This window comes from Eptesicus fuscus, chromosome 12 (assembly GCF_027574615.1).
Source record: "Eptesicus fuscus isolate TK198812 chromosome 12, DD_ASM_mEF_20220401, whole genome shotgun sequence".
In the NCBI taxonomy this organism is placed as follows: domain Eukaryota; kingdom Metazoa; phylum Chordata; class Mammalia; order Chiroptera; family Vespertilionidae; genus Eptesicus; species Eptesicus fuscus.
Window position 1 is genome coordinate 3,916,014 of NC_072484.1, and position 20,481 is coordinate 3,936,494.

General features: G+C 55.8%; 2 protein-coding genes across 4 annotated transcripts in view; both read right to left on the reverse strand.

Moving 5' to 3' along the window:
* The window catches only part of GNAS (GNAS complex locus), a 57,901-nt gene extending 44,407 nt beyond the window's left edge, over positions 1-13,494 (reverse strand). The window contains exons 1-2 of one of the 3 annotated variants that reach the window (XM_054723592.1): positions 1,214-2,382; positions 171-1,051 (exon numbers count right to left, since the gene is read on the reverse strand). In XM_054723592.1, coding sequence (XP_054579567.1) covers positions 171-1,051; positions 1,214-2,382 — 2,050 coding nt within the window. Of the gene's footprint in view, positions 1-170; positions 2,383-13,385 lie in introns of those variants that run through there. The other 2 variants (XM_054723591.1, XM_054723594.1) reach the window with 2 other exon arrangements.
* A 1,404-nt stretch (positions 13,495-14,898) lies between these two features.
* LOC103285922 (neuroendocrine secretory protein 55-like) lies at positions 14,899-15,667 on the reverse strand. The gene has a single exon (XM_054723595.1). It carries the CDS (start codon positions 15,631-15,633, stop codon positions 14,899-14,901), a length of 735 nt encoding a protein of 244 aa, XP_054579570.1. The 5' UTR covers positions 15,634-15,667.
* Positions 15,668-20,481: the final 4,814 nt, after the last annotated feature.

Here is a 20,481-nt window from a genome sequence, read left to right on the forward strand (position 1 = left end):
ACTCCCGGGGCAAAGTTGGGGCCCTTACTGGAACTTCCTAGCAGGCTCTTCTGGCCTTAGCCCAGCCACCCTCCTCCCGCCGCTAGGCCCTGGGCCCCACGGGCAACCCTTCCACCCTTTCCCGGGTCCCGGGCGGCCCTGCTCCCCACGGGCAGAGTCCGCCGCATTACCTAGAAGCAGCAGGCGGTGCGTACACATGTAACCCATCTTCTCCTCCTGGAGTTGCTTGTCGATGAGCTGGCTGTGCTTCTTCTGTTCGCGCTGCTGGGCGAGCCGCTCCTGGAGCTCCTGGCGCGTCGGTCTGCCCCTCTCCAACATGGGAATCGTCGTGACCTTGGGGCTGTGCGGGGCTCCGCGCTGATGGCCGAAGCAGGCCGCGAGGGTCCGGTCGATGAAGTTGCGGAACAAGTTACGCTTCGGCTTTCGGCGGCGGCGGCGGCGATTTCGCTTTGAGTCCCAGCAGACGGTGCATCCGAAGGCCCCATCGCTGGACTCATCGCTGCTGCTGGCCGATCCTCCGTCGTCGGGGTCGCGCTCGCGCTCGGACCTGGCCCGCCAGGCATGTGTGCGAGCAGGTTGCGGAGTAGGCGGATCGGCAGCCTGGATCTCGGGGCTGGGGGGTCTAAGGAAACGGGGGTTGGGACGGGCTCCTCTGGCTGAGGTTGCCCAGGAAGCAGACACGGCTCGAGCTGCTTGGGCGGCTCGGGCGGCTCGGGCCGCGCGGATAGCTGGGTTATTTGGGCCGTAACAGGAGGCTGGGGCTGCCCAGGCAGCTGCGGCATAGGGCACTGGTCGGGGGGCAGGAGCGGGCCGGGCGGCGGGCCGGGGGGCGACAGCGGGTGGGGCAGCGGGCTCTGCCGCGGCGGGCTCTGCCCCGGCGGCGGGCTCTGCCCCGGCGGCGGGCTCTGCCCCGGCGGCGGGCTCTGCCCCGGCGGCGGGAGCTGCCCCGGCGGCGGGCTCTGCCCCGGCGGCGGGAGCTGCTTGGGCGGCTGGGGTGGCTGGCGCTGCTGGGACATCGGCAGCTGCTGGGGCAGTTGGGGCAGCTGGAGCGACTGAGGCATCGGTGGCTGCCCCGGCGTCTGGAGCTCCGGCGTCTGGAGCTCCGGCGTCTGGAGCCCCGGCGTCTGGAGCCCCGGCGTCTGGAGCTCCGGCGTCTGGAGCTCCGGGGGCGGCAGCTGGGGCCCCGGCGGCAGGAGCTCGGTCTCCGTCTCCGGCTCCGGCTCCGGCTCCGGGAGAAGGGAGTTTGTCTCCCTCTGCGGCTGTGGCTGCGGCTGCGGCGGCTGAGCTTCCTTCCATCTCGGCTGCTTCGCCTTCAACTGGGGGTCTCTCTCCCTCTGCTCGCTCTGTCTCAGCTGGGGCTCCGGAGACCTCGATGGGCGGGCTGTCAAGCGCGATTGGGGGGCTGTCCATGTTGACGGGAGCGTCGTCGACCCCAACGGGGGCGCTACCAATCTCGAGCTGGGGTCCGGAGACCTCCATCGGGGGGCTGCCGCCCACGAAGTGTGGAGGAGCTCTGACAGCCGCTCCGGATGTGCTGACGATGGCTCCTGGGACCCAGAGGGGGGGCTCGTTCGCGGCGGGAGCGAGGAGGATCGCACTCGGCTCCGCGACTGCCGCGAAGTGGCTGCCGCCACCGTCGTGGATTTGTAGGACAGCTCGGGGGAGCCCAGGGGGTGGGCTGTCGTCCCCAAAGGCTGCTCCATCAAACGCAAATGGCATCGCCTCCTCTGGGGGAGGGCTGCAGTTTCCGCCGCAGCCTGCGTAGGCAGGTCTGAGGACTTGGGGCTCCTCTGAGGGGGCGCTAAAGACCCCCACAGCCGGGCCTCCTGGAGCGAGCTCTGAGAGCTGCACGCGAGGCTGGCTGCACGCTCCCTGGGCGGGCTGCTCACACTCGAAGGGCATGGCTTCTTCGGGCGGAGGGCTGTAGCTTCTTCCCAGGTCTGGTCTGGCCTCACCGCTGGCTCCGGGCTCCACGAGCGCTGGGCTAATGGCCGGGGGGCCTGCAGGGGCCCCCCTGGCGTCTGCAGGCGGCCCCGGGGCAGGCCAGAAGCCTCCCACGCTGGGCTGCTTGACCTCGAAGGGCATGGCTTCCTCGGGAGGTGGGCTGTAGCCTCCATGGGCTCCGACTTCCGGGCCTGCCTCGCTCTGGAAGTCGGGTCCGGAGGCCTCGGGAGGTCCACAGGCCTCGCCTTCAGTCTCGATGGGGATGGGCTCCCTGGGAGGCGATTGGGTCTCCATTTCTTCGGCTGCGCCAGGCCCAGCACTGGGGGCAGCTGCCCCTGGGGCCTCCAGAGGCGGTTGCTCGGGCTGTTCCTCGGGTTCAAGGGGGATATCGCGTTGTCCTGACATATTATTGCCGTAGAGGCAGTTGCGCATGCCCATAACACGGTGGCGGCCTCTTAAAATGAATTTGGGGCTCCGTAAGACGGAGCACCCAACCAAACTAGGGTGAAAAAAATATTTCCAAAAAAGTGAAAATAAAATGACCAGCCAGACAGTTCTTCAGCCTCACTTTCCAACCCCTGTTGGTCTAGGGGTTCAGGCCCTCAAATCCTAGACTGTGGTAGAAGCAGCCCTGTTGCTGCTGGTGGCGTCTTAGCTCCTTCCTAGCCACCTTTTCCCTCCTCAGGCTGCTCATGGCCCCCTCTTGACCCACCCTGGCCCCCCTCCTCAGTCTCTGTCTCTGTGTCTCTGTGTCCTCCAGGCCAGCCCCGCCTGTTTGGATGTGAGGAGCGTGTCGATTCGGTCCGAAAGTCGCACGTAGTGCTCCTTCTCAGCCGCCAGAGGACGCCGGCCGGGTGCCCAGGCGGCTGCGGGAGCCGGCTTCTGTCGCCGGCAGCCCGGCCTTGGGGTAAGGGGGCGACGAGCGCAGGCCTCGCAGGGATGTTTGGGCTCCTCCGCTCCTCTCCCGGACTGCTTTGGAGTCTGTCTCCTCTCTTCTCCCCTGGCCAGAGCGGGAGCTCTCCTGCGTGGTGGGACACGTGACGCAAGACGTGGGCCCGGGATGCTGGAGCGCAGGAACTGAAACCCTCCCTCCCAGACGCCACTGACTCTCCTTGGAGGGAGGGGGGAACTGCATGAAGGTTTCATAACCCCAAAGTACTCGTGAGCCCGAGTCGCAGCCCCCAGCTCTGAGCAGCCTTCGAGCCTGGGCCCCAAATCCGAGCACAAGGCTTTAGGAAGGGGGCGGGTGCGCGCGCGCGAGGATGCGACAGGTGGTCGTGAGCCCACCGATGGAGAGGACCGGAGGCAAGGGGCAAGGGGCTGCTGAGTGTGTGCACACAACTTGTTTTTAAAAAGCCTTGGGGCACTTTCCATCGCCGCTGCAGCTTCCGTTTGCCGGCTTGCCGAGGCTGGCTCCCGTAAATCACTTCAGTGTCCCCCATCCCCACGGCGCTCTGAGGGTCTCCGCCGGCGCCGACGGCCGCGCGGGCCGGGTTCCGCGTGTATGTGGACAAACGATTCCGGGAATAAGAGGGTCTCGGGGACGTATCACGGAGACCCTCTCCAGCGGTCGCCAACCGGTGGTCCACAGACCACTGGTGGTCCGTGACGTCTGAAAGGCTGGCGACCGCTGGAGTAAGGGAACCTTGGGAGCAGCGGTCGCCAACCGGGGGTCCGCGGACCACTGGTGGTCCGTGAGGTCCGAAAGGGTGGCGACCGCGGCAAGCGGTAACCGCGGCAGCACGGATGGGAGGGAGGGGACGCGGGACAAGGAAGGGGGGACCTCATAGAGAGCAGGCCTCAGACTTCCGGGGGTCCTACTGTTCTGGGGAAGGGTTAAAGGGGGTTTCAGTTGGGATTTATGGCTGATTTGGCGTGCTTTCAGAGACTGGTCAACCCTGTGCGCACTGAGCCCAAAGGCACCCATCATGCCGCGCCGCGCCGCGCCGCGCCGTGCCGAGCCCACAAACAGCAGCCGTGATGCGCTGCTTCCTGCCTCGGGCGCCCGCCGCAGTGTCGATCAGTCACCTCCCTCCCCTGGCTCCTCTCCAGCCCCCTTCCAGCCCCTCTCCAGGCCCCGCTCCAGCCCCTCTCCTCTGGCTGTGGGTATCTGCAGGTAGCCGCTTTATTTTCCAACTGCTAGAGCCCGCAGAGGCGGCAATAAGCCTGGTCATGCACCCCGCGGCCGCAGGCTGCGCTCCCGTCTCCGTGGCGCGTGGTGGGCTCACAGCCGGAGGGGAGAAACAAACACTGCCTGGGTGGGCTCCGCGCATGTGTGTACTGCTCGGGCTCTGGGGTCTACAGTCAGATTAGAACCATGGGAAAAAAACTGCTGCTTGCGGATCACGTAAAATCGGGGACACGGGCATCAGGTCTGTCTTGCCAGCGGGTGACACGGGCTTGCGGGTCACCTTTAGGTGGCCAGGGGGCTTGTGGGTCACCTGGGCTGTAGAGCGGATGCAATGGGGATGAGTGTAACACAGGGGAGGCTGCGGCAAGTGAGGCGCACCGCCTGGATCCCTGTATCGACGCGCCGCGGGCGGATCCCTGTATCGACGCGCCGCGGGCGGGCGGGCGGGCGGGCGAACCACTCACAACGCGATCTCATTAAATCTAACACTTCCCTTTCAGAACGAGGAGACCACCGCCGCCGCGCAGCATCGCCCCCCTCGTCTGCCATCCGGCGTTGCTGCGCGGAGGAACGCCGACAAAGTCCAACCCTGGGTAACGCTTGGGTCCCTCGACAGATGTATCGTCTCAGTTCCGTGGGTCTACACACTTCCAAATGTCAACACTGAACTTTGGTCTAAACTTTGGCCAACTACACCCACGCGCAGTGGCTCAACCACTTGAACAATCACTCAAAGTGCCAACTGGGTCCCAACAGTCAACTCGCTCCCCTTCGACCCCCAGCGCTGGGTCAGCCATTGGGCTGGGGTCACGCCAATCAAGGCTGCCTGGCGAATGAGCAGGGGGCGTCGAACCGGAAACCGGATATGAATGGGAGGTCCCTTAGGGGGCGCCGAGTTGGAACGCCCTAAGAGGTTGTGCCGCTGGGGTGCTTGGAAGCGGTTGGTAGGCGGGCATATGGCGGCCAGGCCTGGGACGCCACGAGGTCAGCTGGCACCGTGGGGTCCCTCTTCCTGGCTCCAAAACTCCCAAGGCTGGGAGGGGAGGTCGCGGCTCACAGGGGCCAACCCTTGGTCTCACTGATAGCGGTGGGCAAACATACCCAACATGGGGACCGCGGCTGGGGCGAGGACGAAGATTTCCAGGGCCTGGCGGTAGAGGGCCAGGACCCCGAGGACAGAGAGAGCTGACTGCCCCCATGCACATGAGCAGCCCCAGATGGATGAGTTGAGGCGACGGGGATGCGGAGCTCTGCCGAAGAGCAAGGTCAGTAGATGCTGGGGTTGGAGCCCCAGGGAGGCCGCGCGCTGGGGTCCCCAAAGGAATGATTGCTGTCCTCAGGCCTGGCTCTTTCCCAAAGCACTCTGCATCAAGGAGTGGGTACGGGGTCCCTTTGTTCGACACCCTCGTGGGCCTGCGGGACCCCTTTGTTCCACACTCTTTCTGGTACCTTGGTTCTTTAGCAGGAGAGCACATGTTTTGAGGGGATAAGGATTGGGCAGTTGGCCAAATCTCCATTCTAAAGGGTAAACAACATAGACCTGAAACAAAAGACCTTCAACTGGGGGGACCTTGAGAGTCTTGATGAAGATAATGGCATTTCAAATGAGCTTCCAAGGAGGGACAGAGGGCTTGCTTTACTATGAATAGGAGGTGGGGGGTGGGAGGTGTTGGCTGGCGGTGAACTAAGATGGTTGGAAACCAGGTGCAGGGCTGGGTAGAGAGAGCAGTCCATCCTGTGGGGTCTTGGAGGAGCAGTTGGAGAAAGCAGGAAAAGTTAGATAGATGGGGGTCTCTCCAGGATATCATGAAGTATCAGGGCAAGCAATTTTGAGGCTATTTTGGTAGGAAATGCAAGTGTTTATTTATTTATTTATTTTTGTCCTGCAAGTGAGGATTTGAGGCTAGTTTCAGGACAGGCTGAGGCAATGTGGGGGATGGTCTGGAGGAAGAGGATACATAGATAGGGGCTTGTGTCTGGTCATGACCTTTAAATTAAAGGAGGGAAGCCCACAACTTGTGAAGGAAGCAGCAAGGCCGAAGGAAGGGACTTGAGAGATCCCAAAGGACCGGTAACAATTTATGGGCTAGAATGGCACAAGAGGTGGCGGAGCCAGCGTTTGGCACCTGGATGATGGGACAGGAGTGGGGACGGGAAGTCGGGGAGGATCTGGGGAGAAGTTGCCAAAATGGCGGAGCTGGTTTGGTTTTAGACAGAGCAGAGGCGGAGGAAGGATGGGCCACTGGATGGAGATTGTTACAGCCTTTTTAGGAGGATGGGTCTGAAATGTAGAAGAAAGGTAAAGACCCCAAATTCAAAGTGACAGTCATCCTTGTGAGGATATGAAGTCACCAGATCAGAGTAGAAGACCCTCAAGGGGAGAGTTACATTTGGTGACAGAATCTTGAACACTGTAGTACTGGAGAGGATAAGGGAGCCACTACAGGACACAGCAAGAGGCTAGGAGGGGACTGGTGGCATACATCAGAGGGAAGAGGAGGAATTGGTCAGCTTAGCTAACCTAGCGGAGTTTTCTTAGCCTCTGCATTGTTGACATTTGGGGCTGGGTACTTTGTTGTGAGTACTGTAGGATGCTTATCAGCATCCCTAGCCTCTACCCACTAGATGCCAGTAGCATCTCCTTCGTCATAGCAACAACAAAAAATGTCTAGACTTTGCCAAATGTCCTCTGGAGGGCAAAATTGCCCCCCCCACTACCCCCTCACACCCCACCCCACCCCCCGTTTGAAACTACTGCTATAGGCTGAGAAACAACCTTTAGCCTTGAGTAGAAATCACCTTAAAGGCAAATTAGGACTGAAGAAAAAAGTCCAGTATTGGATTCTGATGTGTCTTTTTGCCCATTTTTACTTTTCTGTAGTGACTCCAGACTCTGAAACCCCCAACTGCTTGGGTGAGTGGGGCTCAGAGTTGAAACTCCACTGCAGATCAGAAGCGAGACTCCAGAGACCCCATAAGTGTGGCCAGATGTTTAAGGAGCTAACTCAAAATGTAGCTGGGAGCCTGCCCAAAGGACCTGAGGAAGCTGGTATGGTAAGAGCTGGGGGTGGTCAGGTGGTGGCTCGACTGGGCCATTCTGATGGATGGGACTACCTGGGAGCCTGCTCAGAGCTGGCAATCTTGTTGGCTTAAAGACAGAAATGTGATCTTGACTTAGATGGAGGTGGCCAGTGACGAGTGGTAGTATGTAGCCTAGTCCACGCCTAACCCACCAGGGCCTAGTTTTTACGATTTGCCACTGTAATTTTATAATAGCAAAATATTTGAAGCACAGGATTCCAAGTCTGGATGGTTTTCTATCAAGGAAAAAGGTCAATATTTCATAGGGATGAGAAGGAAGAAAAGTCAGTTCACGTAGCTCAGGAGCTTGGCTGGCAAGACAGGCTGGTCAGAGTTCCTGAGAGCTGGCTGAGTTGGGGGGAAGGACCACAGCTGAGTGCCAGGGTCTGGGCCCTGTCCCTTCAGGGAGTGTATGACTTGGAAGGCTACAGGGAGATGGTGTGTCCATCAGAGGAGGAAAAGGATTGGCTGTCAAAATCCAGGTGAGGGTTTCCTGAGTTCCAGCTACTGAAGAAGAATGGGAGACACTACCATGTCTCAGTTAAACTCCTCAAGTGGCTCGGATGCCACAGATAGCAAACCGGCTGACTTTTTGTAAATAACTAACCCAAACGCAAAGAACTGCACACTACCCTCTGCAAGGATATGGCGCCTTCATTGCAGGCCCCAAGTGACACCCTGGGCTTCCCAAACTCAGTCTTAACCACTACACCGACACCTCCATGCCAAATGTACAAGGCACATCCAAATTTTAAGGAGCTGCCTGTCAATCTTAGTTCATCCCTATAGCCAAGAAAGCCAAGGCAAAGTAGTGGAAGAGGGTCCTTTGTCAGGGAGTGGAGGGCAAGAGGGAAGGGAGCAGAAGCCAGAAAAAACATGTTTTTGGGTGGTGGCATTTTGGCGGGGGGTGGGGGGTGGGGATTACTGCAGAAAAGCTCTGCAGCCCCGTCATGTCATTAGTTGTCAGTGGGTTTCTTTCCAGTGAGGAAAAGGAGAGTCTCTTTACCAGTTGTGAGGAACTGGCAAAAGGAGAGAAGGTAGGAAGGAGAATTCAGGTGACTATGACGTTTCTTAGGCTCCTAGTGACAAGTGTTTTCTGAGTGCTGACTTAGTAGCAATAAGACTCGAAGCTGTTCAATTAATTACTGTTCAGTTAAGATGCGCTGCATCCCTCCTTCTACCTCCCCGCATCTCCTCTGCCAGCCTTGGCCGGTGGAGGCAGCAGCAGCCTACTGCTGTCTGCAGAAGGGTCTGTGTGACCAGGCTGTTTTAGGCAAATGGCAACTGAAGGGAAGATGCTTCGAAAGGATGAGGGTTGGGAGCAGATGCCGCACTGATTTAAAGGCAGTGGAACCCAGACTTGGGAGAATACTTGCTCTACTCAGATTCAGAGGCCCCATGCTGGAGCCCAGACGGGGTCCTCCACACAGAATCTGGATCCCTTCATCAGCTGCCCCCTGGCTTGCTCAGCCCTCATCTTGGAGGGGCCAACCCACTTGTGCTGCTGCTGGGCTAGAGGCTGTCACCTGACCACCGTGCTTGTGCAGTGGGCCCAGGCAGTCTCCAGCCTGTGGATGCCTCGCCAGGCTCCCTGGTGATGCAGCAGAGAATTCTGGGGGAGAAGTGGCCACTGCAGAAAAGATGGACAGTGCCACAGGAAGGGGACTAAGACAGGGGCAAAGTAGGATGGTGAGAGGGAATCCTGGAAGATAAATTTGGCTTTAGTGGAAGCTCTGTTTAAAATTTCAGTAATTCATGGTGGAAATTCCAGACACCCTGGGGGCTTCTGGGCACCATAATTTGCATGTAAGGGGAATGGTATATTTCACCTTTGAGCAGAACCCCAATTACCTAGAGTGAATTTCCTGATGAAATCTAATTGAGACAGTGACATAAGCCAGGCACTCAGAAAGCAGCTCCTGCCTGGGGGGAGGACAATTGTGTCCCCTTCAGCTGGTTGGCAGTCCTTGGCCCTGTGCCCCCCACACCCCGCAAGTTTGAGAGGCAGGGTCTTTCTATGAACTGAGCTCTAAGATTTAAGATTTGAACTATAAAACAAGATTTCCTAGGGTTTAAACCTTTCTGCTTGGTTGAAGCAGTTGAGCAACATGTATGGAAACTCCACTGCACCCAAGAAATGGAAATTTCTGTAAGAGACTTGGGGAAAGCAAGGTCAAGGGTAGCACATCTGAGCTCCCTCCACCAGTGGCCCTCCACTGCCGCCCTGCCTATCAAAATGCTCTCTCAAACGCTGAGCGAAGCCTGCCACTAATGCTTCTCCCCCCAGTCTCTCACTCAGACTGCGCTGGAGAGCCCTAGCATTTGCGGGCTGTGGACTGCCATCTCCACATCTGCTGTTCCTCCCTGGTGGTCTTGTCTCCTTGCATCCTCCAGTTTTCTCTGTACCCCCCGCTCCCCAAATCTCAACCCTTTTCCTTTTGCTATCCTCAAATCTACCCCCACATTACAGCCATCACTCACCCTCTCTCTGTCCACGAAGCCCAGTCTTGTTTACTCTGGGCTTTCTGATAGCTGTAAACTTGTAGCATGCTCATCCTAAAGTAAGCCCATAGAGTAAGAGCTGGCCATGTCCACACACACAGCCAGGAAGGCAGCCTCCCCAATTCTGCCCTGGGATAGGGAGCTGGCGAGCTGGCATGCAGGTGGCATGACTCCTCTCGGATGCCCTGTCTCTATGGGCTGAGTGCTGTCAACTCGTGGTCTCGGGAGGACTGTCACTAGGCAGCTTACTCTGGCTCCTCTGCCTGTGAATTCACTAGGCACTAGTACCAGCATCTGTACAAGGGCTTTGGGGAAAAAACAAAAGATTTAAAAAGGGAAAACAAGCATCAGTAAAATTCACCTTCTGTATAGCCTTGTAATAGGTGGCAAAAAAAAAAAAAAGTTAAATAGAAAACAAAAATGAAATGTTAAATCACTTAATTTGACATAACCAGTTTTTAAAAACAGTTTCTTGGCTTAACCCATGCATTGGTAATAGAGGCAGAATTGGTTTGGGGCAGTGCAAATATCTTAGTCATTACCAGGTTCTGCAGTACAGAAACAAACAGTACAGCATATGGAAGTATCTGTCTGTACTAAATTTCATGGGAAAGGCGAAATTAAGAAGAAATGTCTGAAACATCTCCTGGGAGGGAGTGATAATGAAAAAGAAAAAGGTTGAGAAAATTGGTTTATCCTAACTGGCTGCAGCTTCTGAGCTGGTTTTTCAGGCCTGGCCTAATTAGGACTCTTAGAGGTGTTAGTGAAGAATGTGCTCAGCACCTGTGGTCAGTTAAGACTCGTGGTCAGCGTGGCTGTTTGTCTGCTGGCCCATACACCGCCCCCCACTCTGAAAGGCTTGTTCTCAGACACATGGGGGGGGGGGGGGGAGACAAGCACACATCAGACCAACACCTAATATCTGCCCACTTTTCTCATAGGTTAGTCACGGGACACCATGGAATTCTGTATTCTCTAACTTACCTCTTTAAATCATTTGCCACCAGTTCAAACACAGATTTGACAAACTCAAATGAGATGAACACAACACAGATTTCTTCACAACTGGTGCTTTTGATTTGATCAAACATTGAAAAAATGTTTTATTCCATTTAGTATTAAAATTGATAAGCGTCAAACTGGGAACTCTGCTGAAAGGGATGCCGGAAACATCTCCTTCAGAGATTTCATTTTCCCTGTGAAGAAACAGGCAGAGGGGTGCTGGGTCTGAGCCAAAGCAGGCCGACTGGGACCAGTCCTCAGACCTTAGATTTCACTGCCCATCTCTGCGCACCAGGATTTAGAAAAGAGGCATAATGTCAAACCCTGAAGAGCAGGATGAGGAATTCCATCCCTCATTCTGGAACTTGGGGATTAAAGACCTAATTCGAGACTCATCCCCTTGGCTGGGCTGTGACGTCACTCGCCTCTGGAAGCTTCGTTTGACTTTAGTGATTTGTTTTCTGCTAAGAGACATGCTTTCCCCACCACCGTGCTTTCTGTTTCCTCAACAGCTTCCCTCTGCGTGAAGCGCAGCGATACTCAAATACATTAGAAAAATTCATGCAGTTCTTTAAAGAAGACCTCACTCTTACCCTGAAGTTTCCACTTTCTTCATTAAACTTCTATCACAGCTGCTAAAATCCAGGGCTAAAGAGTCAAAGGGCTGTAAGCAATTGGGGAGTGGGGGGACTTCTAGCTCATTAAAGACACATTATCTTACACAATTCCAAACTTTAAAATTCCCAGTTCATGAATTCTGATAAACAGATGAAAAGTTGCCAAACTTTTAGAAGTAAGCCCACAACAGATTGTTGATACCACACAATATTTGAACATATCTACATGATTTTCCAACTTAGGAAGTTGTAAGAGCATCTTTATCAAAGAAAAAGCAAATTTCCATTAAGCAAATGATTAATGTAGTAAAGGAAAAAAAAAAACCAAACCCTAGATATTGGAGCATACCATCAACTTAACTAACGTGATTCTCCTCTTCCTCTCTCTCTCCCCCTTTGAAATATTGCGACTGGCTGGTAATTCCCCTGTGTGGTCAACTACAGGTCTGCACTTGGGAGAATTTCCTCAGCGCCCTGGCCCCACCTAAGCTGAAAGGGCCAGCAAGCCCATTCAAATGCTAACTTCAGTGTAGCCGGTGAGACAAAGGGTGGCTGGGAGACTGTTGAGTTGGGAGTGCTTGGAGAACTTGCCAGAAACATCTGGAAAAGAAAGGCAGCTAGCTGACCCCAAGTGGCTCAGGTAGAAAGAGGGTTTGAGTGTCTGCAGCAAAAATCCCTGTTCCTTGCGGGGTGCCTGTGGCTTTCCTAGGGGGTTGGCATATTCCTCAGTTGTTTTGTGTGGTCCCTAGTGGCCTTTGCACCCTGGAGCCGGGATAGAAGGAGGAAGTTGGGGGAGGGGAGATGAGTGGAGGAAGTGTGGGGGTGGGTAACAGGTTTTCACAGTTTGTGAAAAGGAGTGTCTGAAAGATGGCAAAACTATTTGTGTGTTCCTAGATGAGATGGGGACAGCCCAATAATGAACCTATATATAGCTTACGGTTAAGAAAGCCAGCGCCCCACGTGCAGACTTACTGTTTAAAAAAAAAAACCCACCAAAAAACAGACTAAGACTAGGGATGGAGGTATGGGTTAGGCAATGAGAACTTTTTAAAAACTCTGTTCATTCATCCTGCAACAAGTCAACATACTCTGCAGAAAACCTGGAAAACCCAGATGCCCCAACCTGTGAAAAGAGCTCCCACACTGAAAACCATGCCCAGAGCCAACCGGGGCCCCAGCCTTGTTACTGGAGACCTTTCCGTAGTGAGCTCAGGCTACTAAGACTCTACCAAAGGAAAAAACAACACTTAGTGCCATAGGAAGGAACCCAGCACCACTGTTTAAGCAGGAATGTCAACTTTAGGGAGCTTCCTTTTCACTCAGGCAATTCCACTCTTTCGAGACCCGACCCTCCTGTAAGTCCACGGCCGCCTCCAGGCTTCTGACACTTCCACGCTGCCTCGGGGAAGCCCCTGGCTGACAAATTGCCCGCCTGGTATTTACTAGTGAAAACCACAACCGCAGCCGGCAGTCATTAGCCCGCGCTGCCGGCGCAGCCGCGCATAACTAAGTCCCCGGGCTCCGTGCCCCCTTCCCTGGGGAAGAGACCTGGAAGGAAGACCACTGAAAGTGTGTTCCTTCTGGCCGCATGCTTTTCTTCGTGGAGCCTAAGAACCCGACCGTCTTTTCACGCCTCAAGACGCTTCACCTTTCCCCCAAATCATTCCCATCATTATAGTTCAAACTGGCACCTCAAAACGAGACGCGCGCGCACGAAGAAAAGATCCGTTTCCAAATCGGGAGAGGTTTTGCAAATACATTTCAACTTATCGGTCTTTTCCCCCAGGAAAGGGGACACTTTCCGCACCGACGAGGTGTTACCAGACTGCGGCCAGTTAAGTGCTCTGACACCAGGGCACTTTCACCTCCAGGTTGGATTCCAAACTTGGCTCCACCGAGCTGAAAATGGCCGGTGTGCGCCGCATCCCCGCCCCGAGGCTGCCGAAGCCGCCGGCCCCTTCCCCCTCTGGGCCGATCGCCCAAAGCCTTGCCTCGGTTCCAAAAACCTTTCCCCAGCTCGGCGGATGCCGCGCTCTTTGGGGACTCTTTCTAGAGTATCCTGACGATCAGTGCGACCCCCGGTCCAGCCCCTTTCTTGTCCTCTTTACCTTTCCGCAGGCGAACACCTCGCGGGTCTCGCAACCCTCTCTCTTCACCTCCAGAGCCTTGCGCAACAGCCCAGGACCTCTCCAGGCAGGCTGCACCCGGCTCCGCCTCCGGAACAGCTGCGCCAAAGGGTAGGCGATACCCCGACGTGACCAAGCCCGCGCCACCAACCCTGGTAGCCTGTAGAGGCACCCCCCGAGACGCCTATACCTTCTCTGCCAGACCTCCAAGGACCGGTATTGGGCTGGGGGGACCGCCTGCCGCTCTGAGAAGTCGGCTCTAGGGCGCCCGGGCAGGTGCGCACGCTCTTTGCGGCGGCCTCCCGCCCCGCGAGCGCACGGAGATGAGTGGTGCGGCCAGGACTGGCGAACAGCCTCGCAGGGCACTGGCACCGAGGATCCCGAGGATCCAAATTGGCAGCCCCGCGACTTGGGCTCCTGGCCCTGAGTGTCTTAAGCGCGGCGCGCGACTTTCCCGCAGCCGGCTGTCTCCGGAGTTCTCACCCAATCCCGGCCGGTTACTCTCCGCACATTGCAACACTGTCGCTACGGCGCGGCTGCTCTGGCTTTGTGAAAGTTGGCCCGCGCTCCGCGGAACCACATATCCGGCGCCCGCTAAAGCCAACTCGGTTGAGATTAGTCTCTTTAGGAGGGAAAAAAAGCGCAGAAAACAAGTCACTTACCCGTGCCTTTAGGGTGTGCAGTTAGAAATCTGGGGCGCACCCGGGATTCAGTCGTGATTCCTGGAGACCTCAGGTTGTCTCCAGCGGGGCGCCAGGTGCGCCCGCTGTCTAACAAGCCTTTGGCCATCCGGGCGCCCTCCGGCGCCTTGGGGAGATTTGGGGAGCCCTTTCCAGCTCTCGGAGACCTCAGCTGTCTCTAACGGGGTGCACCCACCGTCTAACAAGCCTTTGGCCATCCGGGCGCCCTCCGGCGCCTTGAGGAGATTTGGGGAGCCCTTTTCAGCTCTCGGAGACCTCAGGCTGTCTCCAGCGGGGCGCCAGGTGCGCTCGCTGTCTAACAAGCCTTTGGCCAACCGGGCGCCCTCCGGCGCCTTGGGGAGATTTGGGGAGACCTTCCCAGCTCTCGGAGCTCTCAGGCCGTCTCCAGCGGGGTGCAAGGAGCACCCACCGTCTAACAAGCCTTTGGCCATCCGGGCGCCCTCCAGCACCTTGGGGAGACTTGGGGAGCCCTTCCCAGCTCTCGGGAAGCCCTTCCCATCTCTCGGAGACCTCAGGCTGTCTCCAGCGGGGTGTGATGAGCACCGGACTTCTAACAAGCCTTTGGCCACTTGAGCGCCTTGGTGAGGTTTGGGGAGCCCTTCCCAGCTCTCCTGGCCTCCCACTTCCCTGGCTGGCTAGCTGAGCCCGCTATCTTCCCGCCTTCCTCCTAACCTGCATTTCCTTCTCTCTCTCTTCTTCCCGCTGCTCCCACACCCACCCCAGGCTCCCCAGTTCCCCGGTGGGCAACCTACCTGAATCAAAGAAAACAAGGAGAATCTGGACCGTGTCCTCCATTAGAAACGCCGGATGGGGATGGGTCCCCTTTTGGAAGGGGACTTCGGGGATGGGTCTCGGCGGGTGGGCTTCCTGGGCTTGCAGCCGCCGCGCTGCTGCTGCTTCTCCTTCTTGGGCTTCTCAGACTCTTCGGGGTCCCTCGGATCCCGGTCCTGGGGCGCGGGCTGAGGCTCCTCCCCCTCTCTGGGGCTGCGGGGCTCCTGGCTGCGGGGCTGGGCGCGATTCGGGGAGGCGTCGGGGCTGCGCACCCGCAGAGCTTGGAGGCGCTGGGTGAGGGACTGGGCGAAGGCGCTCTGCCTGGCCGCCGCGGGTCCGCGCTCGTCCTCGGGCTCTGTCTCGGGCTCAGTGGTGGGGGCGGTCTCCGTCTCGGTGTCGAAGTCGATGTCAGACTCAAGATCAGATTCAGACTCGGTCTCAGATTCGTAGTTGAACTCTTCCTCGTAGTCAGGGCACTCGGGGCGGGACAGGTCTTGTTCTGCCTCCTCCTGATCCGAGTCGGAATTGGGGGGCTCGGGGATCACCTGAGCGGCGGAGCGGTGGTGGGCGTTAAGGAAGCTTCGGCGGGCAGCCGCGCGCTGTTGGGCGCGGTTATTGGAGGTGGCGAGGGCGCGGAGGAGCGCGATGGAGCAGGAGAGCCAGAGGAGCGCAGTGGCTGCTCGGCGGCCAATGGGTGGGCACAGATCGTTGTAATTGTGGCGAGCTCGGCGCCAGTGAGCCCGGGACCTGCGATCCATTCTCTTAGGCGCACACCAAGAAGCTGGCCCGCTCTCTGTCTCTGCAGAGAGCGGCTCCGGTGCGCATTGGCTGCTAGAGCCGAAAAAGATGCACCTTACGAGGTGAGAACCTGGGTCTGGCGGTCCCAGCCCCACCTCGGTGTAAGGGCAAAAAGGGAAGCACCTACCGCTCTGACCACTCAACTTTCTAAAGCTCCGCGCCTCTGCTTGCCTCTGAGCAAAAGGAAGGGATGGGGGAAAGTCTATCTCCTCCTAGGCTCCTCTCTCGAAGTCTCAGACTCTGCAGTCTAAGATTCGGGGAGGTGCCTCCGCAGATCCTCTCTCTGGGAGAGGAGAGAGGAGACTGAGGCGAGGAGAGACTGGTGGAGAGGTTCTGCAAAGTTGCGCGCCCGGACTTCTGCCGGGCATGTGCAGAAAGGAGGCGGGGGCGCCTCCCCGCGAGCTGCGCGCAGCGGTGTTGAGTCTGTGGCGCAGACCCTAGTGGGCCGGCAGGTGGCAGGAGGGAACCTTGTTTGAAAGGATTTGGGGGAATCGAGGGGGCGGGGTGACGGGTGCCCAGGAGCAAGCAATCGAGCCACAGGTTAGCAGCTGGGCATGGGTTCTCCATGGGGTTCATACCCTCTCCCCAACTTCTCCAGTGTCACCCTTAAAATGAACAAAGCCGGAAGCAGCTCATTCTAAACCTCAGACTTGCCGACATTCAGGGGAAATGAGGGTCTGTACGGGAGTACTAATGATCCTGCCTGGGCATTTTCCAAGGGTTTAATAAGGATGGTAATCTCAGGCAGTCATTAATCATGAAACCACCTTTGGCAGAACTGTTATAGTGACTGTAATCTGAGAAGTTTCTCCAAAATCCCCCCCATCCCCTGAGTCTCAGTCTGCTAATTACTTCCTTAGGAAGGGTCTCCATAGAGCAGTGATGGTTCTCAAACCCATGGGTGTACCTGTAGGAGCTCTAGTGGAGAACGTGGCGGGAAGACAGACTTGGATCAGCTGGAACCACCACTTCCAGGCAGTCTTTCCTGCACTGATAAGCAGTAGGCACAACCAAATGTGCCCTCTGGGGGAGGGGGGGCGGTGATTCAGGGTGTTGGAAACCTCATTGGGTATTCCTTAAAGCTCTCATAGTTTTTCAACAAAATTAATTCATTCAGCAAACATTTATTGAGTGCCAATCTCTGTTCTAGGTGCTGAAGGTAAAGTTAAAAAAAAAAAAAAGACGAGAAAAAAAGGCTTAGATTAAGGAAAGGATGTTTAGAATTAATCTGCTGTGAATCAGAGCATTGAACCACTCAGAACATCTTACCCACCAACATTGTGAGAAACGATTGGATCAACCAGAGCATTAGATATAGGGGACAGCTAAATATCCCTGGAGCATGTTGTTGGACCTCAGAGGCTAAAACCTTGGAGGAAGTTAGTAGGCCTCTTTCTCTGCCCTGGAAAGTCCAGTGAGCACAAGGCCCTCCGGGAACCCTGGAGTGAGTGGTCCGTGCTCAGGAGAGCGTGGTCCTGTGGAAGCTCTGGAGTTCCATCTGCAGCCCGGACGCTGGAGTGCCCCTCTCTCATTGTGACAAGACCAAAGGTGGTGAAATCAAGGCAAAAGCCATCTCCTGGAGTCCATAGAAGTATTAACAAGGTTGCTTCACTCGGGACACATGGTTTCTTTGTGTTTGAGTCAACATGGGGAACACTTGAAGAGCCACAACCCCCTAAAATTCTGCTTTTCCCTTTTAGTCCACCTGGCAGCCTTCCTGGTGCTCCTTCTGGTGGCCGGAGAGTCCTGCGCCCCAGCAGGTGGGGTTCGCCCTCAGACCTCCCAACGCCGTGCCTGTGTGAAGACCAGCAAACCCAGAGTTAAGACCCTAATAAGATTCTAGCCACTGCTTTGGATGTGTTGAGGTTTTGTTTCTGCATCTTGGATGCCGGCATTCTTGAATGTTCCTGACCTGGCTTCTTGGCTGCGTCTCTCTTACATCTTGTGTTCTTCGAGTTAGTTTGTAGCATTAAAATACTGATTGGTCTAATAAAGTGGGATTGATTTGGCAAACCCCATAAAAGGCTAATGTCTGTATTCTAGTTGTGCCGTACTCTAACGCTTTCTAGAGAACCTGAAAGGGGTTTTATTATCCCAAGTTCCTGGATGGCTCCAGTCCCCATGTGGATATTGTTATGGGACACGACAGGGAATTTGGAGCCGTACATCTCAAATGTGATTGCTCTGCCATGAGGGGGTTGTTTTCAAGGTTCTGCTCTATTTCTCTCCGTTAGCACAGCCCATTGGCAGTGTGTGGCACATACCGACATTGTTCGGTGGGTTTCAGGGTACACTGGGGAGAGAACCAGGAACGTGTGGGTGCTGGTGGATGCCCTTTGAATGGAGGGGAACACCCGCTATCGGCGACGACATGGGTTGCGGTTCTTTAGGATAGGTACGGGGAGGCGCTTGTCTTTTGGAAGGAGTGCTTTATGCTGTACCGGAGATGGCAGCCCGGAGCTGGTCCGCTCACAGACACACTGAGATTGCCTGCAGTTTTTAAAATGTGTATTACATAATACATATTTTTGGATTCGATTTTGCATTAGTAATGCACGTTCTTTGCAAGATTGATTTTAATCGACAAACGGACGTTGAATAGACGGTGCATTCTCAAGCCCCAGATGCGTGCCCGTGTCCAGCCGCCAAGGCTCCAGGAGGAGCAGGAGGACCGCGCTGAAATGCTGTTCCCTCTCCCGCTCAGGCTGAGGCCGAGCAAATGGATCTGTGCAGAGATGCTCTTTAAAATGCATTACGTGCATGACTTTAAAAGTGCTTGCTGCAGAGTGAATTTCAAAAAGGAGCAAGCGGGTGATGAACGACCTCGGCTTGTTAGCAGGCTGAGGAACAAGGGGCTGTGTCTGTCTGCCGGTAAATAACGTGTGGACATCTATCACCTGCAGGGCTGTGCGGGGAGGGCCCAAACCTGTTGGGCAGGACAGCGCAGTTTCCCACCGTCCCAGTGTCGTGCAGCCGGGTGCTTATTTGGATGAATTTGAAGAATGTTGTCTTCAGTCCCTTCAAGGATCGTCCTGTGGAAAGGGCATTAAGATGTGTTTTGTGTGACTCCAGAGACTAAATTAGAACTGATGGGTGGTAGTTAAAGCAGACAGGTTTCGGCCCAGCCCAAGGAAGAATATTCTCACAGTCAGGGCTCTGTTGTCAGGAGGTGGTTGGCTCTTGGTCAGGAGCAGTCTGAAATCAAAGGACAGGTGACCACATGTTGGAGATGTTTTCCGTGGGACTCATGAGCCGAGAAAGCCGGAGCCCGATGCCGCACAGGTTCTCATTCCATGAAAGGCGTGTGGAGGCCCTGGAGACGGGCTGGGGGCTCTTCGACTCCACTTCTATTTTAGAAGCACTGGGAAGTGCAGTGGCTCAGTGACAGGAAGGAATGTTTGGGTGGCGTTTCAGGACACGAGCAAACAGGTGTATGCTGTGGAACTTTCATAACCAGGCCAGAACTCACTTGTTGAAGCAAAGAAATGAGACAAGCCTGTCTGTTCCTTATATCAGCCCTCGTTGCCTCCCCACCAGGACGGGTCTTAGAAATTAACAGTTACATTGGCTGTTTAGCAGTGATGCATTGAGTCACTTCTGAGACCAGGACCCTATTCCAGACATTGTGGGAAGTTGAGGGCACAACCGTCATCCACAGCATAATGCGCAGGTCAGTGTGAAGTGTCCCAAATACTCAAAAGGGGATTGCCGGCAGGTGCCGAGTCATGCATCCTGCAGCAGCTACATGAACCCGGGAGGGACGTTGGGCACGATGGCAGTGATGGAGGCCACAGTCAGAGGGAGAGCTCATCTGGTGGTTTCTGAAAGGTGTGGGTTTCTACCTGGTCTAGTTTGGAGATTTTCTTTTCTTTTAAAAGTTTCTGGGAATATTGCTTGCCATCCTCCATCCCTGTATGACTACCCTGTGTGGTCGCTCAGGGCAAGACAGATGAAGCGCCCCAGTTCTCTAAAGGCCTGCCCGGCCTTGTCACAGGTCCCGTGGACACCAACACATTTTCCAAGATGAGACACAACATGAAAGGTGGGTTCTGCTCTGCCAGGCGAGTGGGTCTGATCACTCTTGAGCATATTTTTTGCACAGTCATTGGAAAGGACCATTGTGGAGATGGAGAGCTTTTCCAACTTTCCTTGGGGCAGGAATGTGCTTGGGAGTTTAAGGGGCTCCCACCTTAACTGGCAATCGGCCCCTCCCACTGCCCCACCCCAGGAGGTCTGGGGACAGTAGGCGCCTGTGGCTCATTTCTTGGATGCTACCTCGCCGTTGTTCACAGTGCACTGATATTGACAGGTTCCCACCAGTAGAAATGGTGACAACCCTGAGCTGATTTTGTGATTTTGAGGGAATGCCATCTAAAGCCACAAGCAAACATTGGGGGAAATAACGGTCTTTTTGACATGACTGAGTTCTGTCTGGGCCGTTGTTGGGATGACAATACTCTATCTGTGCCCTTCATTTTAAAAGGAGATGGGATCGTACATGGAGCGGATTCCCGCGTCCACAGCGGTTAGCAGTTGTCTCTTTTAGGAGTGGCCTTACCTTCCTCTCACCATGTCCTCCATCAAGGTTCCCCCTCCCTCCCTCTGCCAGGGGAGGAGCAGTTTCTAGGCTATTGATCTACCAGGAAGCTTCTGGAAAAATCCCTCGGGCAAAGCATAAACTGGGGCATGCAGGTCCTCCTTGGGCATGCTGCCTCCCATTCTCTGCTTTCATGTGGCCCCTGGTTTACCCTCTGAACTCTTGACCCTTTGCCTGGCTTTGTCCTGTCCATAAGTGGGCACGGAGATCT

Excerpts from the sequence above, each read along its gene's own strand:
- LOC103285922 (XM_054723595.1), bottom strand. The coding sequence starts at position 15,633 with ATGGATCGCAGGTCCCGGGCTCACTGGCGCCGAGCTCGCCACAATTAC.